Source organism: Carcharhinus amblyrhynchos, chromosome 26 (assembly GCF_965287045.1).
Source record: "Carcharhinus amblyrhynchos chromosome 26, sCarAmb.v2.hapA, whole genome shotgun sequence".
In the NCBI taxonomy this organism is placed as follows: Eukaryota; Metazoa; Chordata; class Chondrichthyes; order Carcharhiniformes; family Carcharhinidae; genus Carcharhinus; species Carcharhinus amblyrhynchos.
The window spans coordinates 23,637,465-23,656,727 of NC_137349.1; the positions used below are offsets into that span (position 1 = coordinate 23,637,465).

The window sequence follows — 19,263 nt, forward strand, 5'->3', positions numbered from 1 at the left end:
CAGGAGGAAGCACACGCCAGGGGCTTGTTTGACAACGCTCCTATCCAGCCTTTTCTCACCCGCTCAGTCCTTCTCCTGGGTCTCCTGTCTTCTCCCCGCTCTTCCGCCTCAATGTCCAACCCACACACTTTTTCCCAACAGCTACTCTTGGCAATCCCTCTCCTTAACCCCGACACACACACTCCTCCCCCTCAGACTCTGTTCTGTAACAGTATTGAATAGGTGCCCCACAGGTGTGAGTTCCACAGGAATCTGAATTACAAAACAGATTTGTTGGTAAATTTCAGCACTTACAGATAGAAGAATGAGATGCGATATCATTCTAACCTACAGAATTCCAAAGGGTCTTAACAGGGTGGACGCTGAGAGATTGTTTCCATTGCTTGGTGAATCTAAAGCACGGGGACAAAGTTTCGAAACAAGGGGGCTGATCATTTCAGACAGAGGTGAGGGTTGCGAATCTTTGGGATTTTCCATACAACAGTTGTGGATGCTCCATCTGTGAAAACATTAAGTCTGGGTGGGAAGAGACAGATTTTTGATGTCTCAGAGAATTGAAGGAAATGGGGAGTAGGTGCGAAGCCCAAAATCAGCCACAGAATGGGCTCAATGGGCCAAATGTTCTCCTACTCCTATTCCAATGTTTTAAGAAATATCTCTCAAAACAAATGCCCTACTATTCGTCATCCGGTTACCCACAAAGAACTGATTTTTCCTAATTAAATGTCACTGTCATTATGAGACTTAATCTCAAATCACACTCACCACTTTTGCCCAGGATGGTAATAAGATTCTCTGGTCATCGAGGATCATGAGCTGCACGTCCTTGTGAGTACTGTTCTGTAATGCAGGTCCCAGGTCAAGCGCAATGAAGTCTCGCTGCATCTCGGCTGTGAACCCCATGCACTGGAAGCTGTAGTTGGTTACCATCCCCGTAGTGGGTTCATTCTGTGTTGTCAGTGCCCAGAAAGTGAGGTTGTGTTTTGCATATTCATCCAGAAACCTGGAAAGAGGGAACCCAACTGTGAAACAAGGTGGATGGGAAAGAGACAACAACATAAACTGGTTATCAGCTGAATTCCTTGACAAGAATACATTTTAAAGTGTACACCTAAATCGTTCCCTTTCACACCTTGGATTGATAATTCAAATCTGACAGCTGAGATTAGAAACTCGAACGTGGAAAATCCACTGTGCGACGTTGTGTGGCGTTCCACATCACTGACGTGCTGGGGTCATGAATGGGATGGGGAGAGTTTAATGGAGGGAACAGGTTGAAAAATTAAATCTCCTGCAAATGAAACAGAACTTGTGGAAATAGGAGATAATATGTCAAAGAGATGAGAATATAGAGAACTATGCTCAAAAACAAAATAAGAAGTCTCACAACACCAGGTTAAGGTCCAATAGGTTTATTTGGTAGCACAAGCCACAAGCTTTCGGAGCATTGTCCCTTCATCAGATGAGTGGGAGTTTTGTTCACAAACAGGGCATATAAAGACACAAATTCAATTTACAAGGTAATGGTTGGAATATGAATCTTAACAGATAATCAAGCCTTAAAGGTACTGACAGACAATGAGAGTGGAGAGAGGATTAAGCATAGGTTAAAGAGATGTGTATTGTCTTCAGCCAGGACAGTTAGTGAAATTTTGCAAGCCCAGGCAAGTCGTGGGGGGTTACAGATAGTGTGACATGAACCCGTGATGCCGGTTGAGGCCGTCCTCATGTACATGAAACTTGGCTATCAGTATCTGCTCAGCGACTCTGCATTGTCATGAAGGCCGCCTTCCCAAAGATCAGTTCTCCTGATCAATAACAAAGTCATTCCTTATATTCCCACTTGGTGAGAAATGGATGACTTCTCATGAATTCAGTTTCAAGAAAAGCCCAGATCAGAGGCCAGAACAGGGCAGGAAAAATTGCATGGGGCTTTTCTGACCTGCATGTTTTCTTTTAAATTCAGCATTTAAGGTGTACAGGAGGCCATGAGGCCCATCATGTCTGCACCAGCTCTCCAAACGAGCATCGAGACTATGAGGCCCATCATGTCTGCACCAGCTCTCCAAACGAGCATCGAGACTTAGTGACATTTTACTGCATCCTCTGCACTGTTTCTATTCAAGTTATCATCTCATACCCTCACGAGTGCCCTGGTTGAAGCTGCCTCCACCACACTTACAGAAAGAACATTTCAGATCCAAACCACTCGCCTCATGAACGTTCCTCACCTCATGTTTGCTTCTTTTACATATCACCTTAAATCCATGCCCTCATCCTTGATCCTCTGATGAGCAGCCTCTCCCGATCTACTCTTTCCAAACACCTCACGATTTTCAATACCAGTATCAAAACTCTTCTTTCTCCCCTTCCAGGAGAACCTTCCCATCCTCTCAACTACCCTCACAACTGAAGTTTCTCATCCCTGGAACCATTCTTGTAAACCTCTTCTGCACATTCTCCAATGCATTCATATCCTTCCAATAATATGGCACCCAGAACTGTACACAACATTCCAGCTGAGGTCTAACTAGTGTGTTGTATAAGTTCAGCATTACCTCCTTTGCTCTTGTATGCTCCTATTAGTAAATCCCAGAATACTCTGCACTTTATTAACTGCCATCTCCACCTGCCCTGCCACTTCAATGATCTATGTACATTTACACCCAACTGCCTCAGCTCCCGCGCCCCTTATAGAATTTTACCCCTTTTTCATATCGTCTCTCCATGATCTTCTGACAAAAATATATCACCTCGCAATTCTCTGCATTGAACTTTATCTGCCACCAGCTGTCCACTCCACCAAATCATCTGCCCTTTGCAAGTTTGACACTGACCTCGTCACAGCTTACAATCCTTAAGATCCAGATCATAAATTTATATCAGAAAAGTCAAATACCGACCCTTGGTGAGCACTGAAAACCTTCTCCCAGCTTAAAAAGTATCCACTGACTATTATTCCCTGCTGCCTATTAATCAGCCAATTTTGACACTGTCTCTTTTATTCAATGTGCTATGACTTTCCTCACAAGTAGTTTGGCACTGTAACAAATGCCTCCTGAAAGGCCAATTATACTCTTTCATCCTTTTTGTTAAGCCCTCAAAAATTCCAGCAAGTTAAACATTAATCTTAAAGAACAGAATTACATAAGACGGAACGATGGACGCTAACAGGATCACAGTTTAGCTTAGAAGGGGGGGGCAGGTGCATCTCCATCAGGAACTGAAAGACACACAAGCCTGTTTGTCCCTGTGCATCTTCAGGGGAGAGGGTGCTGACCGAATCACACTGTGTATCTCTCACCTGATGAAGTATTTTGCCCACGACTTGTAGTATTGTCCCCCAGGATTTCCCTTCAAAGTCCCCTTCCCAATCATTGAATCGCTTGTTTTCATCCAGGGTGGAGCAGTCCACGGGCTGGCGAACAAGGACAAGGGGCGTTTGGACAGTGCTTTAGCTGCCTGCATTATTGGGATCTAGATAGAGGGGAACAAAAAACAAATTAAAATGAGAGTGGATTGAATCCACCGTGCATGGGGTCATTTTAAAGGCACTCTTTGGGGTGTTTAAATTTATAAGCGGCAGGGGGTAGAAGGGATAGCACATGGAAAAGGGAAAGGGGAAGAGTGGGGTAAGATCAAAGAAGGAGTAACGGAATGACAGAAGGAGGTGCTGAAGGAAGGGGATCAAGGAAGAGGAACTGTAGAGTTGTGGCATTGAGGGGTGAGGCATGGAAGGTGGATGAGCATGACAGAGTGTGGAGGACTGGGAGCCGGGAAGGGTTGCTAACAGGAACAGGTGAGTAACACACTGTGGCGCTACTATGCCTTCAAGAAATGTATTTTTAATCAGGTTCTCTACAGTTTGTAAGCAGGTCTGTTTTTTCATTTTATTGGCACCGAGCTGATGTCCTTTTATTGTTGTTGAAGGCATTTACTGTGTTTATTTTTATTCTGCACCTCACGCCATGTCCCGCAGCGTTATGGATTATTGGGGGAAAGAACGATTGACAGGTCAGGTAAACAGTTCTTTTTAAACACAGGGAAAATCCAAGAGTTACTTTAAGTTTGGCTGTTTGGACTGGAGGCTGGAAGCAATCTTTCTTGTTTCCCCAGAGTGAAAAATTTGCTGTCAGCCGTTTGCAAGCTGGAAGACAGAGGCAAGCACAGCTCCATCTCTACCGAGAGGTGTGCTGGGAGTTACAGGATGGAGAAGTCAGAATTTCAATTCTGCATCCAAAGCACTGATTCACAACAGGTGTTGCAAAGCTGCAAAGTCCAGCATCATCTGAGCATACTTCCTTTCTGGGCTAAGCCTGGAGGTAGACATTTGTGGTGGAACAGCATTCTTAGCCGTTAAGGTTTATACAATGTTGTGGTTGTGTTTTTTTTTTGTAACTGGTAAAAGCTATTGCTAATTTGCTTATTGTATGTTAACTGTTTTCTTAAACATACTTTGTTTGATAAAAGCTTCCTAGTGAGTCATTTGAATCATATCTGAAGTAAAACATCTCATGCTTACCCTGAGGCATGGAATTCAATACTTATGGTCTATGACTTCATAAAATGCCTTGGAGTTTCTGCCCTGGGTTTTCACAGCACTGATTGCCACTCCCCATTCCCAAATGTCAAGCCTAGTCTCATTTCCCCATTTTAATCTCCAAAGGAAATGAAGCCTTGTACCTTCATTTTGCTATCTTCCTCAGTCAAACTGAAGTGTTTCAGATCCAGGTCTCCAGGATGGTCATCGTATGTGTACAGACGTGTTGAGAAATCACAGCTCGCCATAGGCACACGAATAATATTGTACTCAATTCCTGCATTTTGGAAAATTGGGAACATTAAAAATGTCAGTGTTTCCAGACCACAGCTTTCCTATAAACTAGGCCACAATAGGGAAGAATTTCTTCTCAGAGGGTGTGGAATCTGTGGGATTCTTTACCACAGAAGACTGTAGAGCTGGATCGTTGAGTATGTTCAAGGCTGTGGTAGACAGATTTTTAAATCAGAAAGGAGATCAAGGGTTATGGGGAAAAGCGGGAAAGTGGAATTGAGAATTATCATATTAGCTCAGTCATGACCTCACTGAACGGTAGAAAACACTGGATGGGTTGAATGGCCTGCATCTGCTCCTACAGCTTATAGAGTCAGAGATTTACAACATGGCAACAGGCCCTTCGGCCCAACTTGTCCCTGCCACCCATTTTTTTAAACCCCTAAGCTAATCCCAATTGCCCACATTTGGCCCATATGCCTCTATGCCCATCATACCCATATAACTACCTAAATGCTTTTTAAAAGACAGAGTTGTACCTGCCTCTACTACTGCCTCTGGCAACTTGTTCCAGACACTCACCACACTGTGAAAAAATTGCCCTTCTGGACACTTTTGTATCTCTCCCCTCTCACCTTAATCCTATGCCCTCTAGTTTTAGACTTCCCTACCTTTGGGAAAAGATATTGACCATCTAGCTGATCTGTGCCCCTCTTATTTTGTAGACCACTATAAGGTCATCCTTCAACCTCCTACATTCCAGAGAAAAAAAATCCCAGTCTATCCAACCTCTCCTTATAACTCAAACCATCAAGTCCTGGTAGCATCCAAATAAATCTTTTCTGCACTCTTTCCAGTTTAATAATATCCTTTCTATAATAGGGTGACCAGAATTGTACACACTATTCCAAGTGTGACCTTACCAATGTCTTGTACAACTTCAACAAGACATCCCAACTTCGGTATTCAATGTTCTAACCGATGAAACCAAGCATGCCGAATGCCTTCTTCACACTTTGTCCACCTATGACTCCACTTTCAAGGAGCTATGAACATGTACCCCTAGATCTCGTTGTTCTGTAATTCTCGCCAACACCTTATCATTAACTGAGCAAATCCTGCCCTGGTTCAATCTATCAAAACGCATCACATTTGTCTGAATTAAACTCCATCTGCCATTTGTCAGCCCACTGGCCCAATTGATCAAGATCCTGTTGCAATTGGAGAGAACTTTCTTCACTGTCCACTGTATCACCAATCTTGGTGTCATCTGCAAACTTACTAACCATGCCTCCCATATTCTCATCCAAATCATTAATATAAATTACAAGTAACAGTGGGTCGAGCACTGATCCCTGAGGCATACTGCTGGTCACAGACTTCCAGTTTGAAAAATGGTCTTATTACGACAGGGAACATGAGGTTTGAACACCGAGTATATAATCATACAATTGAATGGTTATGATATTGGTTGCACTGCAGCATGGTAAAGTTTTAATTCTGTTTCAAACAAACCTTCTTCAGAGAAGTAAGATCGGAGGAGATTTTCCTGGGCTCTAGCCGACAGGGACTGAATGTTAATGGCCGCAGCATCAGTTACTGCACCACCAAATCCTTTTATCCGCTGGTATGTCTTCTTCACATCAAACAGCAGTTGCAAACCTAGGAAAACCAGCAATCATTAGAGGGACAGAAAATACGGAGATGGATTTCAAGTAAACCTCAGCAATTTTTAAACTTTGTTTCTGTGTTTTTATAAAACGATGGTCGAGTAAATAGGGGTTGTAGGCTATTCAGCCCTTCTGCTCCGCTCCAGCATTCAATCTGATTATGGCTGATCCACCATCTCAACAGCATACTCCTGTGCCCTTCCCATACCATCTTTACAGTCTATAAGTCATTCCATTTCCTTCTCCAATACATCTTCTGTGGTAGAAAATTACACAGATCTACCACCCTCTGAGTGAAGAGGTTTCTCCTCATCTCAGTCCCAACTGGCAGAGCCCCCTTGTCCTGAGGCCATGTTCCCTTGTTCTAGAATTCCTCCAGTCAAAAGAAACAACATTCCTGCATCCAGTCTGTCCAGCCCTGTCAGAATTTTATACCTTTCAATTAGATCCCTTCTCAGTCTTCTAAATTCCAGTGCATACAGGGCCAGTTGACCCAATCGCTCCTCAAGCAGCAATCCAGCCATCTCAGGAATCAGTCTAGTGAACCTTTGACGCAGTTCATCGAAGGCAAGTGCATCCCTTTTGAGATCAGGGGACCAAAACTGCACACAGTACTCCAGGTGTAGTCTCACCAAGGTCCTGTAGAGCTGTATTAAGCTCCTGTTCTCAAGTGCTCTTGCAATAAACAGCAACATACTATTTGCCTTCCCAACTGCTTGCTGGACCTGCCTGGTTGCTTTCAGTGACTGGACCGATAGCCAAGTTCCACACGTACGAGGATGGCCTCAACTGGGATCACGGGTTCATGACGCACTATCTGGGACCCTCACGACTTGCCTGGGCTTGCAAAATCTCACTAACTGTCCTGGCTGGAGACAATACACATCTCTTTAACCTGTGCTTAACCCTCTCTCCACTCACACTGTCTGTAACTTTAAGACTTGATTACCTGTAAAGACTTGCATTCCAACCATTATTTTGCAAATTGAGTTTGTGTCTGTTATATGCCTGTCTGTGAACACAACTCCCACTCACCTGATGAAGGAGGGACACTGAAAGCTCATGCTACCAAATAAACAGGTTGGACTTTAACCTGGTGTCATGAGGCTTCTTACTGTGTACAAGGACACTCCAGTCCCTTTTCACATTAAAATTTCCCAATCTATCACCATTTTATAACATTCTGCTTCTCCATCCAAAGTGGATAACTTCATATTCGCCATGTATTTGCCAACTCACTCAACTTGTCCAAATCCTGAAGCCTTTAAACATCCTTCTAACCTCTCACATTCCCACCAAGTTTCTTGTCGTCAGCAAGCTTGTGATTATTTTTAGTTCCCTCATTCAAATCATGATGTATTTTGTGAACAGTTTGGGGCACAAACACTGATCACTTTGGGACCCACTAGTCACTGCCTGTCACTTCAAGAAAATACCCATTTATTCCTACTCACTGTTTCCTGTCTGCTAACTGCAATGACTTTAATAAGGTCTACAAAGTGGTTCTGTTAGAATACGAGATCCCTGATTCAGGCAGTTAATGCTGTCCAGTCTGGGAGGCCTGCAAAGTTATAGAATGCTTTACTATTTATAGAATTAAACCATCTACCATCTTCCAACAGTCACTCCCTCCAGCACTGATGCACTGTAGCTACAGTGTTACCATCTCCTGCAGCTACTCGCCAAAGCTTCGTTAACAACACTTTCCTAATTTTAGCACCTGAAAGAACAGCAGATGCATCACCCACAAGTTGCCCATCAAGCCACACACCATCCTGACTTGGAAATATGTCCAACCAAAATCTTGCAACTTCTCCCCAAGCAGCACTGTGGATGTATCGATAGCAGATCAAGGCGGCAGCTCATCACCATCTTCTCAAAGACAATTAGGAAAAGGCAATATGCACTGGCTGAGAAGGCAATGCCCATATCCTGTAAAAGAATAAAAAAATCTAATCCTCAATGTCAAACCAGCGCTGACAAATCAGTAAGTAACGGGATCTAAAGGTATGTGTTGGTGAAGTAGAATTCAATATCCACAGATAATATCAAGCTCCACACAAACAGGAGAATTGAGGGGGGAGACTCCAGAGAGAACACTGCAGGGACAGGAACCACTGCAGCAGAGTTTCCAGTTAAATTGGACAGGAACGTGGAATCAAGTGAAGGCAGAAACTTTCACACCATTCTTTCCACGCATTCACATCACTGCATTTCACATACGATTTAGGAGCACGTGTAGGCCACTCAGCCCCTTGAGCTTGCTCTAACCTTCACAAGTGATTGCCTGCCTTTCCCATGTTATAGCGGTGGAAGTTTCTCTCTGCTGGACAGCGTACAAGTGACATTGGAAGAGAATAATGTTGTCGATCTTGTTAAAGGCTGCAGAGCTTTGGTGCACAGTGGCCACTTGTGTGTTGGTTTTGTGAACTGAACAAAGACATTCAAATATGCTTTACTTCAGCTAATTATTGCTTTAGATTGTGAAGCTTTAACTGAAGCTTAGTGAATACTGCAGTGGTTCAAGATGGCAGCTCACCATCATATCCTCAACGGCAATTAGGAATGGGCAACAAATACCAGCAAACACTGGAAAGAATTTTTTTAAAGTGGCAACGGCAAAATTACCTTTTTGTTTGCTTTTTGTCAGGATTTTTCCTGTTTTGTTCTCAAGCCTTTTGCCAGCCTTGTTGGTTTCGTACAGAAGGAAATAGCCTTTCTTTGGTATCACCAACGGGTCCACTGTGTCGCAATATGTCGCATTGCACACACAAACCACTGACGTTCCTCCAAAACTTCGGGCATCACATGGTTCACCAGCTAAAAAAAGCAAGAAAAAGACTATTACAACAGCTTTCAACCCCAACTTTACTCTCCTGAAGGTACTAACTCCGAGTGTGGTAATAGTTCCAGAGACGACTTGTCCTCAGTTTCGTGACTCTCAGCTATTTTTCAACAAGTTTTACAGTTGTGAATGGCAATAGGCAGACGGCATAAAATTTACTCGAGTTCCGATTGCAGGAGCAGGGATGTGTTGTTTCAATTATACAGGACCTTGGTGAAGCCACATCTACAGTATTGTGCGCAGTTTTGGTCTCCTTTTCTGAGGAAGGATGTTCTTGCTCTCGAGGGAGTGCAGCAAAGGTTTACCAGGCTGATTCCAGGGATGGCGGGACTGATGTAAGGGGAGAGATTGACTAGGTTAGGATTGTTTTCACTGGAGTTCAGGTGAACGAGAGGGGAATCTCAGGGACTTATAAAATTCTAACAGGACTAGACAGGGTAGATGCGGGGAGGATGTTCCCAGGGGAGTCCAGAATCAGGGGTCACAGTCTGAGGATTCAGGGGAGACCGTTTAGGATGGAGATGAGGAGACATTTCTTCATCCAGAGAGTGATGAGCCTGTGGAATTCATTACCACAGGAAGTAGTTGATGCCAAAACATTGAATGCATTCAAGAGGCGGCTGGATATAGCACGTGGGGCGAATGGGATCAAAGGTTATGGAGAAAAAGCAAGATTAGGCTATTGAATTAGATGATCAGCCATGATCGTTATGAATGGCAGAGCAGGTTTGAAGGGCTAAATGGCCTCCTCCTATCTATGTTTCTATGTTTCCTCCATTTGGGAACCTCGCTCCTGAGAAGCCCTGGGATGACTGTTGGGGAATAATATCAGTGTGCAATAAGGGAGTGTTCCTGAGATTGGGGCAGAGTAGAAAAAGTTGTACTTCTGAACAAACATGGTATATGCCTTGAGAATGTTCAATACGCTTGTATCATGAAATCAGTATGTAATAATGCAGCATATTGCCTACACAATTCTAAGGACTTTGCTATTGTTAGGGCAACTTTACATCTCGTGCATACCAAACCTCCATTATGTGACTTCTGAGCTGCTGGTCACAATCTAGAATTTTGCAAGAAGTTTTATGAAATTCCTATTAAACAAAAGAACTAAATTTATTTTATGCTGTTATATGTGAACTCATCTCATAGATCAAACTTCAAAATGTTTCTCAACGTCTTAGGGTGGCCCGGTGGCTAGCACTACTGACTCAGTGCAGGAGACCCAAGTTCAATTCCAACCTTGGGTGAGAGTGGAGTTTGCACATTCTCCCGTGTCTACGTGGGGGTTCCTCCAGGTGCTCCGGTATGTTTCCTACCGCAGTGCCCATGAGGGGACTTGAGCGACAGTCAACGGCCAGAATGAGAGAGGAAACACTCAATTAGGAGCGCCAAAATCCTGGTGGGAAGCAGTCACAAGGGGACTCGAGCTGCAGTCAATGGCAAAAGTAGGGAGAGCCTTGCTAGCATAGCCTATGAAGGAGCGGCTAGCATAAAGAGCGCAGAATGAGGGTACTCTGGATGCGAGCAGTTATTGAAATGCGACTGGCAGGAATGGAGAGCTGAATATTATAAAGTTTATTTCTTAGTCACAAGTTCACACTGCAATTAAGTCACTGTAAAAATCCTCCAGTCGCCACACTCCAGCACCTGTTCAGGTACAGAGGAAGAAGTTAGCACGGCCAATGCACCCAACCAGCATGTCTTTCGGACTGTGGGAGGAAACTGGAGCACCTGGAGAAAACCCGCGCAGACACGACGAGAACGTGCAGACTCCACACAGGCAGTGACCCAAGCCGGAAATCGAACTGGTCCCTAGCACTGAGGCAGCAGTGCTAACCACTGTGCCACCATGCTGCTGGGAATCGAACCTGGGTCCCTGGCGCTGAGAGGCAGCAGTGCTAACCACTGTGCCACCATGCTGCCCGATATACAGCGCGTTTCTGATCATATCAGAAGTTAATAAAGCGGATGACGACTTGATGGTAGCAGTCTCCCTAAGCACGATAGGAAGTAAGACATTTGCTCCATTAAGAAGCCTAGTGCAGCCAGAAAAGCCCATGGAGAAAGCCCTTCAGGAATTGAGAGAAAACCATTTTGCACCCAAACCACTAATGATAGCAGAACGTTTTTGGTTTATAAAAGCCAGCTAGGAGGAGGGTCCAACACTCAATCTGTGGCCACTTTAAAACAATTAGTGGAGCACTGCAAATTTGATGGATTTCCCCAAACTATAGGCAGATTAAAGTAATCCATAATTACTGATGCTCCTTTATCACACATTATCTCCATCTTCCTGTCTAATGCCATCCCCAACACTATCACGGCAATTTGGTGGTCTGTATACCATCCATAAATGTTTTTGCCCCTTTGTATTTCTTAACTCAGCCAAGATTCCACACTGCACCAATATCTTTCCTTAATATTGTATCAATATCTTCTTTAAAGAACAATGCAACTCTGCCACATTAATGTCTCCAGACACAACAACCAGCCAAATGGCCTCATTCTGCACTGCAGGAATTCTCCAGATCCTAAAACACACACACACACACTCCGGCTGCAAGATTACCAAGAGCCCGAGTCCATAATTCCCAATAATGTCTAAACTCTTGGATAGGGAGTCCCCCCACTGACTCCTGGTCTCACTAGGGCACGTCCAAGATACAGAATGGAACGCAAGGGCCACATGGGCTGCTTGAAGTTGTGAAAGTGTGCAGGAGTCGCAGGTACAGTAAATCCCCACAGAAGTGCAGGAGGCAGCTATTTGGCCCATTGAGTCCGCACCAACCACAATCTCACCAAGGCCCTATTCCCATAACCACACATATTTAGCCTGCCCCCTGACATTAAGGGCAATTTAGCATGGCCAATCAACCTAACCCGCACGTCTTTGGACCGTTGGAGGAAACCGGAGCACCTGGAGGAAACCCATGCAGACACAGGAAGAACGTGCAAATTCCACACAGACAGTGACCCAAGCCGGAAATCGAACCTGGGTCCCTGGTGCTGTGAGGCAGCAGTGCTAACCACTGTGCCACCAAGCTGTCCAAAACTCTCTCTGCATAGAGCAGAATGGGACAGTGTATATTGCTGAGAATCAGTGCCCATTGTGTAGGGCCACCTCCCAAAGCAGGTTTTGTGGCCTGCTGGTGAGAAGTGTGTCATTCAGCAGCATCAGTTGCGATGGATTCAATCTTCATGTCTCACCCTTCTCAATACCTTTATTCTCTCGATCGCTTTGCAACGTGGAGCAATAATTCCATCAAAATGCACAGCGATTTACATCAATCTTTCAGACTTTCACTTCCAGTCAGGATGCCAACCGAGACTCAGGACCCACAGCCAGTCTTGGAAATTTATCATAGAAACCCTACAGTACAGAAAGAGGCCATTCGGCCCATCGAGTCAACACTGACTACAATCCCACCCAGGCCCTACCCCCAAATCCCTACATATTTTACCCACTAATCCCTCTAACCTATACATCTCAGGGGCAATTTTAGCATGGCTAATCAACCTAACCCGCACGCCTTTGGAAATGTCAGTGTCTGCTCCACTTAGACTGAACATTCTTTACCTGAAACTTGAAGGACTGTCCAGAAAGGGAAAAAACAAACAGAGATCCAGAAACTTGACATCCTAAAGGAGGAAACTGCCGGCAATTTCTCCAGCACCATAATGTCCTGAGGTAACAGAAAATGACAAGATAAAAATCAAAGACAAAAGTTCAACTCTAAAACTTTTAGATGCAGCAAACTGCCTGGAGTAACTCTGGACAATGTAACGTTTATTTCCATTCACTTCTGTGTAAGCTTTGACTCAAGTGTTGCTCAAGTCAGAAATTCACAGACTAACCTGTCAATAAAGGCTCTGGTGCCGAGGGAGCGCCGCAGTGTATCTGATGATATCTTTCAAACCGGATGTTGAAACGTGCCCCGTCCAGATGGATTAAAGACCTGATAAGAGAAGCAGGAAATTATCCCCGATTTCCTAGTTACACCGACCCTCCCTCAGCGCGGCGCTCCCTCAGCCCCGACCCTCCCTCAGTGCGGCGCTCCCTCAGCCCCGACCCTCCCTCAGTGCGGCGCTCCCTCAGCCCCGACACTCCCTCAGCACCGACCCTCCCTCAGACGCGGTGAAAATTTACTTTTTTTTGCTGACCGAATAGCGAACCCGGAGCCTCACGACTCGGCCCCACGTGACTAGGATTGACTGACAGAAGCCGCAGACCACGTGATGCGTATCGCCCGCCCCCCGGTGACGGACTTTGATTGACAGACTCCTTGCCCGCGCGGTGGGACCGCCCTCAGTGATAGGGATTGATTGACAGGCTCCTCCCCTCAACATGGGGTGCCGGCCCCCAGCAGGTGACGCAGGTGCGTTGCTTTGAGGCCGCGGGTTCGGCTCGGTTTCTTTTTGGACCTCATGGATTCCACTGTCCAACTCCGCCAGCACGGGGTGGGGAAGAGAGAAAGAGGTGCCTCTCACATTCACACTGCGCGGCGGTCCCTCACACACTGGGTAGTTCGCCTCCCCGACCCCCGGGTCGCAGGCCGAGGCTCACCCGTGGCTTCCCGGCCGCACTCACCGCTGGGCCGCTGTCATGCTATGATTGAAATTCAACATCAGTTTGAGGGCAAGAACAGTGGTTCCAAGGTTAGTATTCTAAACTTAAGGGCAATTAGAAGAGCATGAAATCAAAGCCAGCTAAAGTAAACTGACAAGTGAGTTTAAGGGACAGATCAATAGATATGCATAGGTAGCCCTTTGAAAGAAATAATTCTAAATAAAAAAAGTTCATGAATTAAAATGAGAGAAAAAAATTTAAGTGTTTACTAAAATGTTCAAGGTTGTCTCGAACTTGTAAACACTTCCCCAAGGAGTTTAAAATGATGATATTGTTAATGGACTAGGAATTCAGAAACTTAGGGTAGGATCTAGGGACCCATTGACTCCAATTAAAAATCTGGAATTAAAAAATCCTTCAGGAAAGGAAATTAACTATCAAATTTACCAGTCCTTTGCTCAAAAAAGGGAGGCAGAAAGCAGGAAACAGGCCAGTTATAACATCTTTCTTATAGAAAATGGTGAAGTTACTGTCAATGTCTTCTCCAAAATTTCCACGTTGTTTACTCTAATGGAGTGGAGAAAACTGGAAAGAGTTGAAGACGACCAGCATCAAGCTGTGAAGGAAACGTCAGCTACAAGACCCAGAAACACCAAGACTGGTTCAACAAGAACAGCCATACTACCCGAGACCTCATTGACAAAACAAGGAAAGCTCTCCTCACTGAGTAAAACGACATAACCTGCAAAACAGATCACTGATCACCAAAGGCAGAGATAGAAAAAGAACCAGAGAAATCAAGAATATTAACTACTGTCACATGTATTAGCATACAGTGAGAAGTATTGTTTATTGCACATGAAGGAAGAGTGCAGAATGTAGTGTTACAGTCATAGCTAGGGTGTAGAGAAAGATCAACTAGTGGGAGGTAGGTCCATTCAAAAGCTTGGAATCAGGGAAGCTGTTTTTTTGAGTCAGTTTGTGCGTAACTTCAGACTTATTTTTTCCTGACAGAAGATGGAAAAGAGCATATCCAGGATGTGTGGGGTCCTTGATTATGCTGGCTGCTTTTGCAAGGTAGCAGGAAGTGTAGGAGAGTCAATGGATGGGAGGATGGTTTGAGTAATTGACTGGACTTCATTCATGACCGTTTGTAGTTTCTTCTGGTCTTGGGCAGAGCAGGAGCCATACCAAGCTGTGATGCACCATAGAAAGCATTCTTTCTGGTTGTATCTGTAAAAAGTTAGTGACAGCAAACATGCCAAATTTTCTTAGTCTGAGATAGTAGACATGTTGGTGGGCTTTTGTAAAAATAGCATTTGCATGAAGGGACCAAGACAGGTGGTTGGTGATTTCAACACCCAAAAACCTGAAGCTCTCGACCATTTCTACTTTGTCCCCATTGATGTAGACAGGGCCAAGCCCTCCACAATGCTGCTTGAAGTTGATGGCTGTCCTTTGTTTTGTTGACCTTGAAGGGAAGGTTATTGTTGTCACACCAGTTCACCAGGTTGTCTCTTGTTCCTGTACTGTGTCTCATCATTGTTTGAGATCTGACCCACAACAGTGGGTTTCATCAGCAAATTTGAACATTGAATTGGAGGGGAATTTGGCCCTACAGTCAGGTGTATAAGGAGTATAGTAAGGGGCTGAGGACACTTAGAGCATTGGTGTTGAGGATGATTGTGGAGGTGGTGTTCTTATCCTTGCTGACTGCAGTTTGAGAGTTCGGAAGTCTAGGATCCAGCTGCAGAGTGACGAACCGAGTCCCAGACCGCAAAGTTTGGAGATGAGCCCCATAGGAATAAATGGTGTTAAAGGCCGAGTTGTAGTCTATAAATAGGAGTCTGATTGAAGTGTCTTTGTTATCTAGGCATTCCAGGCTTGAATGTAGGGTCAGGGTGATGGCATCTGCTGTGGACTTGTTGTGGCAATAGGTGAACTGCCTAGATCCAATACAGTCTGGGAGACAAAAATTAATTTGTGCCATAACTAACCTTTTGAGGCATCCATTGTATTGGATGTCAGAGCCACTGGATGATACTCATTAAGGCATGCTGCCTGGCTTTTCTTGAAACAGGTAGGGACCTTGAATTGGTGTAAAGAGATGTTGAAGATGTCTGCAAATATCCCCACCAGCTATTCCATGCAGGACTAGCTCATCTAGATACCCCGTCTGGGCTAGTTATTTTGTGGGTTGACTTTTGAGAAGGCTGCTCTGACGTTGGCAATGGTGACCTCACTCAAGACATCCAGAATGGAGGGTAAGCAAGGAGGTCAGTGGGAGCATAAGATGGACATAAAATCGCCAGTTCCAATGCATTCTATCTGCCTTCTCGTAGCCTGTTACGTCTGGCAAATCTTGCCATAGTCAGCAGGAATTTGTGCAGCTAGTCTGGGATTCCAGCTTCATCTGGTACTGTATTTTGGCATCTTTGGATCTTTGTAGGTCATCTGGCTTGCTTGTATAGGTCAGGGTCACCTAACTTGAATATCTCAGACCTGGACTTCAGCAGACGGTGGATGTCCTTATTTATCCATGGTTTCCAGTTGGAAACATGTAAATTTGCTTAAGCAAACAATCTCCTATACACTTACTATTGAAGTCAGTTCCCTTAGCGAAGGGTCATTTGGACTCCGAACATCAGCCCTTTCTCTCCTTACAGATGCTGCCAGATCTGCTGAGATTTTCCAGCATTTTCTCTTCTGCTTTCAGATTCCACCATCTGCATGAATTTGCTTTTATATTGTACTGATGTACTCGTTCAGGCTGGTCGTAGAGTTTTTAAATACTGACCAGTCTGCTGACTCTAAGCAATCCTGTGGGAGATCACCCAATTTCTCAGATCAACATTGCATGACTTTCTCTAATGGATTCTCCCACTTCCATTTTTGCTGGTCATCTGGGAATAGGAGCACAGCCTTGTGGTTTCATTTACCAAAGTGTGGGTGGGCAATAGAGCAGTAGGCATTTTTGATATTTGTGTAGCAGCGGTGTAGGATGTTTGGGCCTCTGGTGGAACAGGAGATGTGTTGGTGGTGTCTTGGTAGAACACTCTTGAGCTTAGTCTAACTGAAGTCCCTGACCACGATGAACAAGGCCTCTGGATGTTTTGTCTCAAGGATATTTGTGATGGTGTATATTTCATCCAGCATGATCTTCATGCCTGCATAGGGTGGAGTGCCCCAGGGGGTCAGTGCTGGGGCCTCAGCTATTCACCATTTATATAGATGATCTGGAGGAGGGAACCGAGTGTATGGTGTCGAAATTTGCTGATGACACCAAGATTGGTGGAACGGCAAATTGCACGGAGGTGTGGAGAGTCTGCAGAAGGATCTAGATAGGCTGGGTGAATGGGCCAGGAACTGGCAAATGCAATTTAATGTTGGCAAATGTGAGGTGGTCCACTTTGGTAGGAATAATGGTAGGAAGGACTATTACTTATGTGGTGAAAAACTGCAGCATGCAACAGTGCAGAGGGACCTTGGGGTCCTTGTGCATGAGTCGCAAAAACCCAGCCTGCAGTTGTAGCAGGTGGTCAGGAAGGCGAATGGGATGCTGGCCTTCATAGCGAGGGGGATTGAATATAAAAGTAGGGAGGTCTTGCTGCAGCAGTATAGGGTGCTGGTGAGGCCACAGCTGAGTACCGTGTGCAGTTCTGGTCACTGCACTTATGCAAGGATATTTTGGCCTTGGAGGGAGTGCAGAGGTGGTTTACTAGGCTGATTCCAGAGTTGAGGGGGTTGAACTATGAGGAGAGGCTGAATAAACTAGGCTTGTACTCGTTAGAGTTGAGAAGAATGAGGGAGATCTCATTGAGACATACAAGATGTTGAATGGGATGGATAGGCTCTTCCTGCTCAGAAGAGGACAGTAGGACTAGAGGGCACAGCCTCAGGATAAGGGGGGGGTGGTTTAGAACAGAGTTGAGGAGGAACTTCTTCACTCAAAGGGTGGTGAATCTCTGCCCATTGAAGTGGTGGAGGCTGCCTCGCTCAATATTTTTAAGACGCGGGTTGATAGGTTTTTGATAGGCAAGGGGATTAAGGGTCATGGGGAGAGGGCAGGAATGTGGAACTGAGCCATGACAGATCAGCCATGATCTTACTGAATGGCAGGGCAGGCTCGAGGGGCTAGATGGCCTACTCCTGCTCCTATTTCTTATGTTCTTATGTAACCAGTTGTCAAGATAACAGGTCAACTCTGCAGAAGGTAGTAGGGGCAGCATTTTAGCAAAAGGCATCCAGGGTGCAGAAACTCGGCAGTGTAGCTATGTCTTGGCACCATGAGATGTTGATTAGAAGATGGACCCCTCCTAGCCTTGCCTGAGGCCACTGTGCAGTCCACTTGATGGATTGAGAAGCTCTCTGGTTGTAGGGTGCAATCTGATGAAACAAGAGTGAGCCATGTCTCTGAATCAGAGCACACAATAGTCCCTCAGTTCTCTTTGGAAAGTGAGACTGGCTTTAAGTGATGGACGGAGAAAGCTAAGGAATTGCAATTCCTCATCGACAAGCACAATACCCAAGGGTGCTTCAGTGCCACCAAGGCAGTGTATGGACTGAGCACCCCAGTCCTCAAACTGGTGCAGAAGAGACCTCTTGAGACACAAAACATCAGCCTTTGGAGAGAACGGTTCAAAGAACTCCTAAACTGTGATACATTCACAGGCAGGTGGTGGTGCAGGGAAGAAACAGGGCCTAGTTTTTAAAATTGGATATGCTAAATCAGAGAATTGGGCATATTAAACATCAAACAGTCAAACCAGTTGTACAATATACAAACTAGTCTGGGCCTGATTCAGTCTCCCACTGGGTATTGGAACCCCCTCCTGGGACTGCATTGGCCAGAAGCCAGAGAAGTTTCTGGAAAGGCAAGCAGGCAGGGGATAAAGGAACACACTTGCAGGCACCAGCAGTGAAGACTTGAGACTCGATGGAGGAAGACTGACAAGAGAAGGAAGGAAGAAGCTGCCATCAAGACTCGCCTTCGTAATGACAGGCCAGAGGGACTCAATCAAGCCTGCAGTTTTAACCAAACCATCTTTGTGGGTAGTACATCTGATTTTGGGGTATCCTCTTGTTTTATGTGGATAATTTAAGGGGTAGTGTTATTGTTAATAAACTTGAACCTTTACTTGTGTTTGTCCTTTGTCCATCTTGCAAAGGAGGGCACTGGGGTAAAACATTGAAAGCAGAGATTTTTAAAATTACAACAAAACAGGGGGGAGGGATGCCAAGTCTACTTAAATGTAGTCACAAGACATCTGAGTCATTTGGCTAATAGATTAACTTGTAATCAAAATATCAATACCATCTACAATTCATTCCATATTACTGAATCAAAGTTTCTTTAAAAAAGTCAAATGCAAGCTTTCAAAGTAAGAGTTGGAAAAAAGTAGAC

At 44.9% G+C, this 19,263-nt stretch overlaps 1 protein-coding gene across 1 annotated transcript in view; it reads right to left on the bottom strand.

Moving 5' to 3' along the window:
* gba1 (glucosylceramidase beta 1) overlaps window positions 1–13,323 on the bottom strand; it is a 29,746-nt gene extending 16,423 nt beyond the window's left edge. The window contains exons 1-7 of the mRNA XM_080213186.1: window positions 13,148–13,323; window positions 12,870–12,975; window positions 9,073–9,264; window positions 6,290–6,436; window positions 4,684–4,817; window positions 3,305–3,477; window positions 766–1,003 (exon numbers count right to left, since the gene is read on the bottom strand). Coding sequence (XP_080069312.1) covers window positions 766–1,003; window positions 3,305–3,477; window positions 4,684–4,817; window positions 6,290–6,436; window positions 9,073–9,264; window positions 12,870–12,969 — 984 coding nt within the window. The 5' untranslated portion in view covers window positions 12,970–12,975; window positions 13,148–13,323. The remainder of the gene's footprint in view (window positions 1–765; window positions 1,004–3,304; window positions 3,478–4,683; window positions 4,818–6,289; window positions 6,437–9,072; window positions 9,265–12,869; window positions 12,976–13,147) is intronic.
* Between the last annotated feature and the right edge of the window lie 5,940 nt (window positions 13,324–19,263).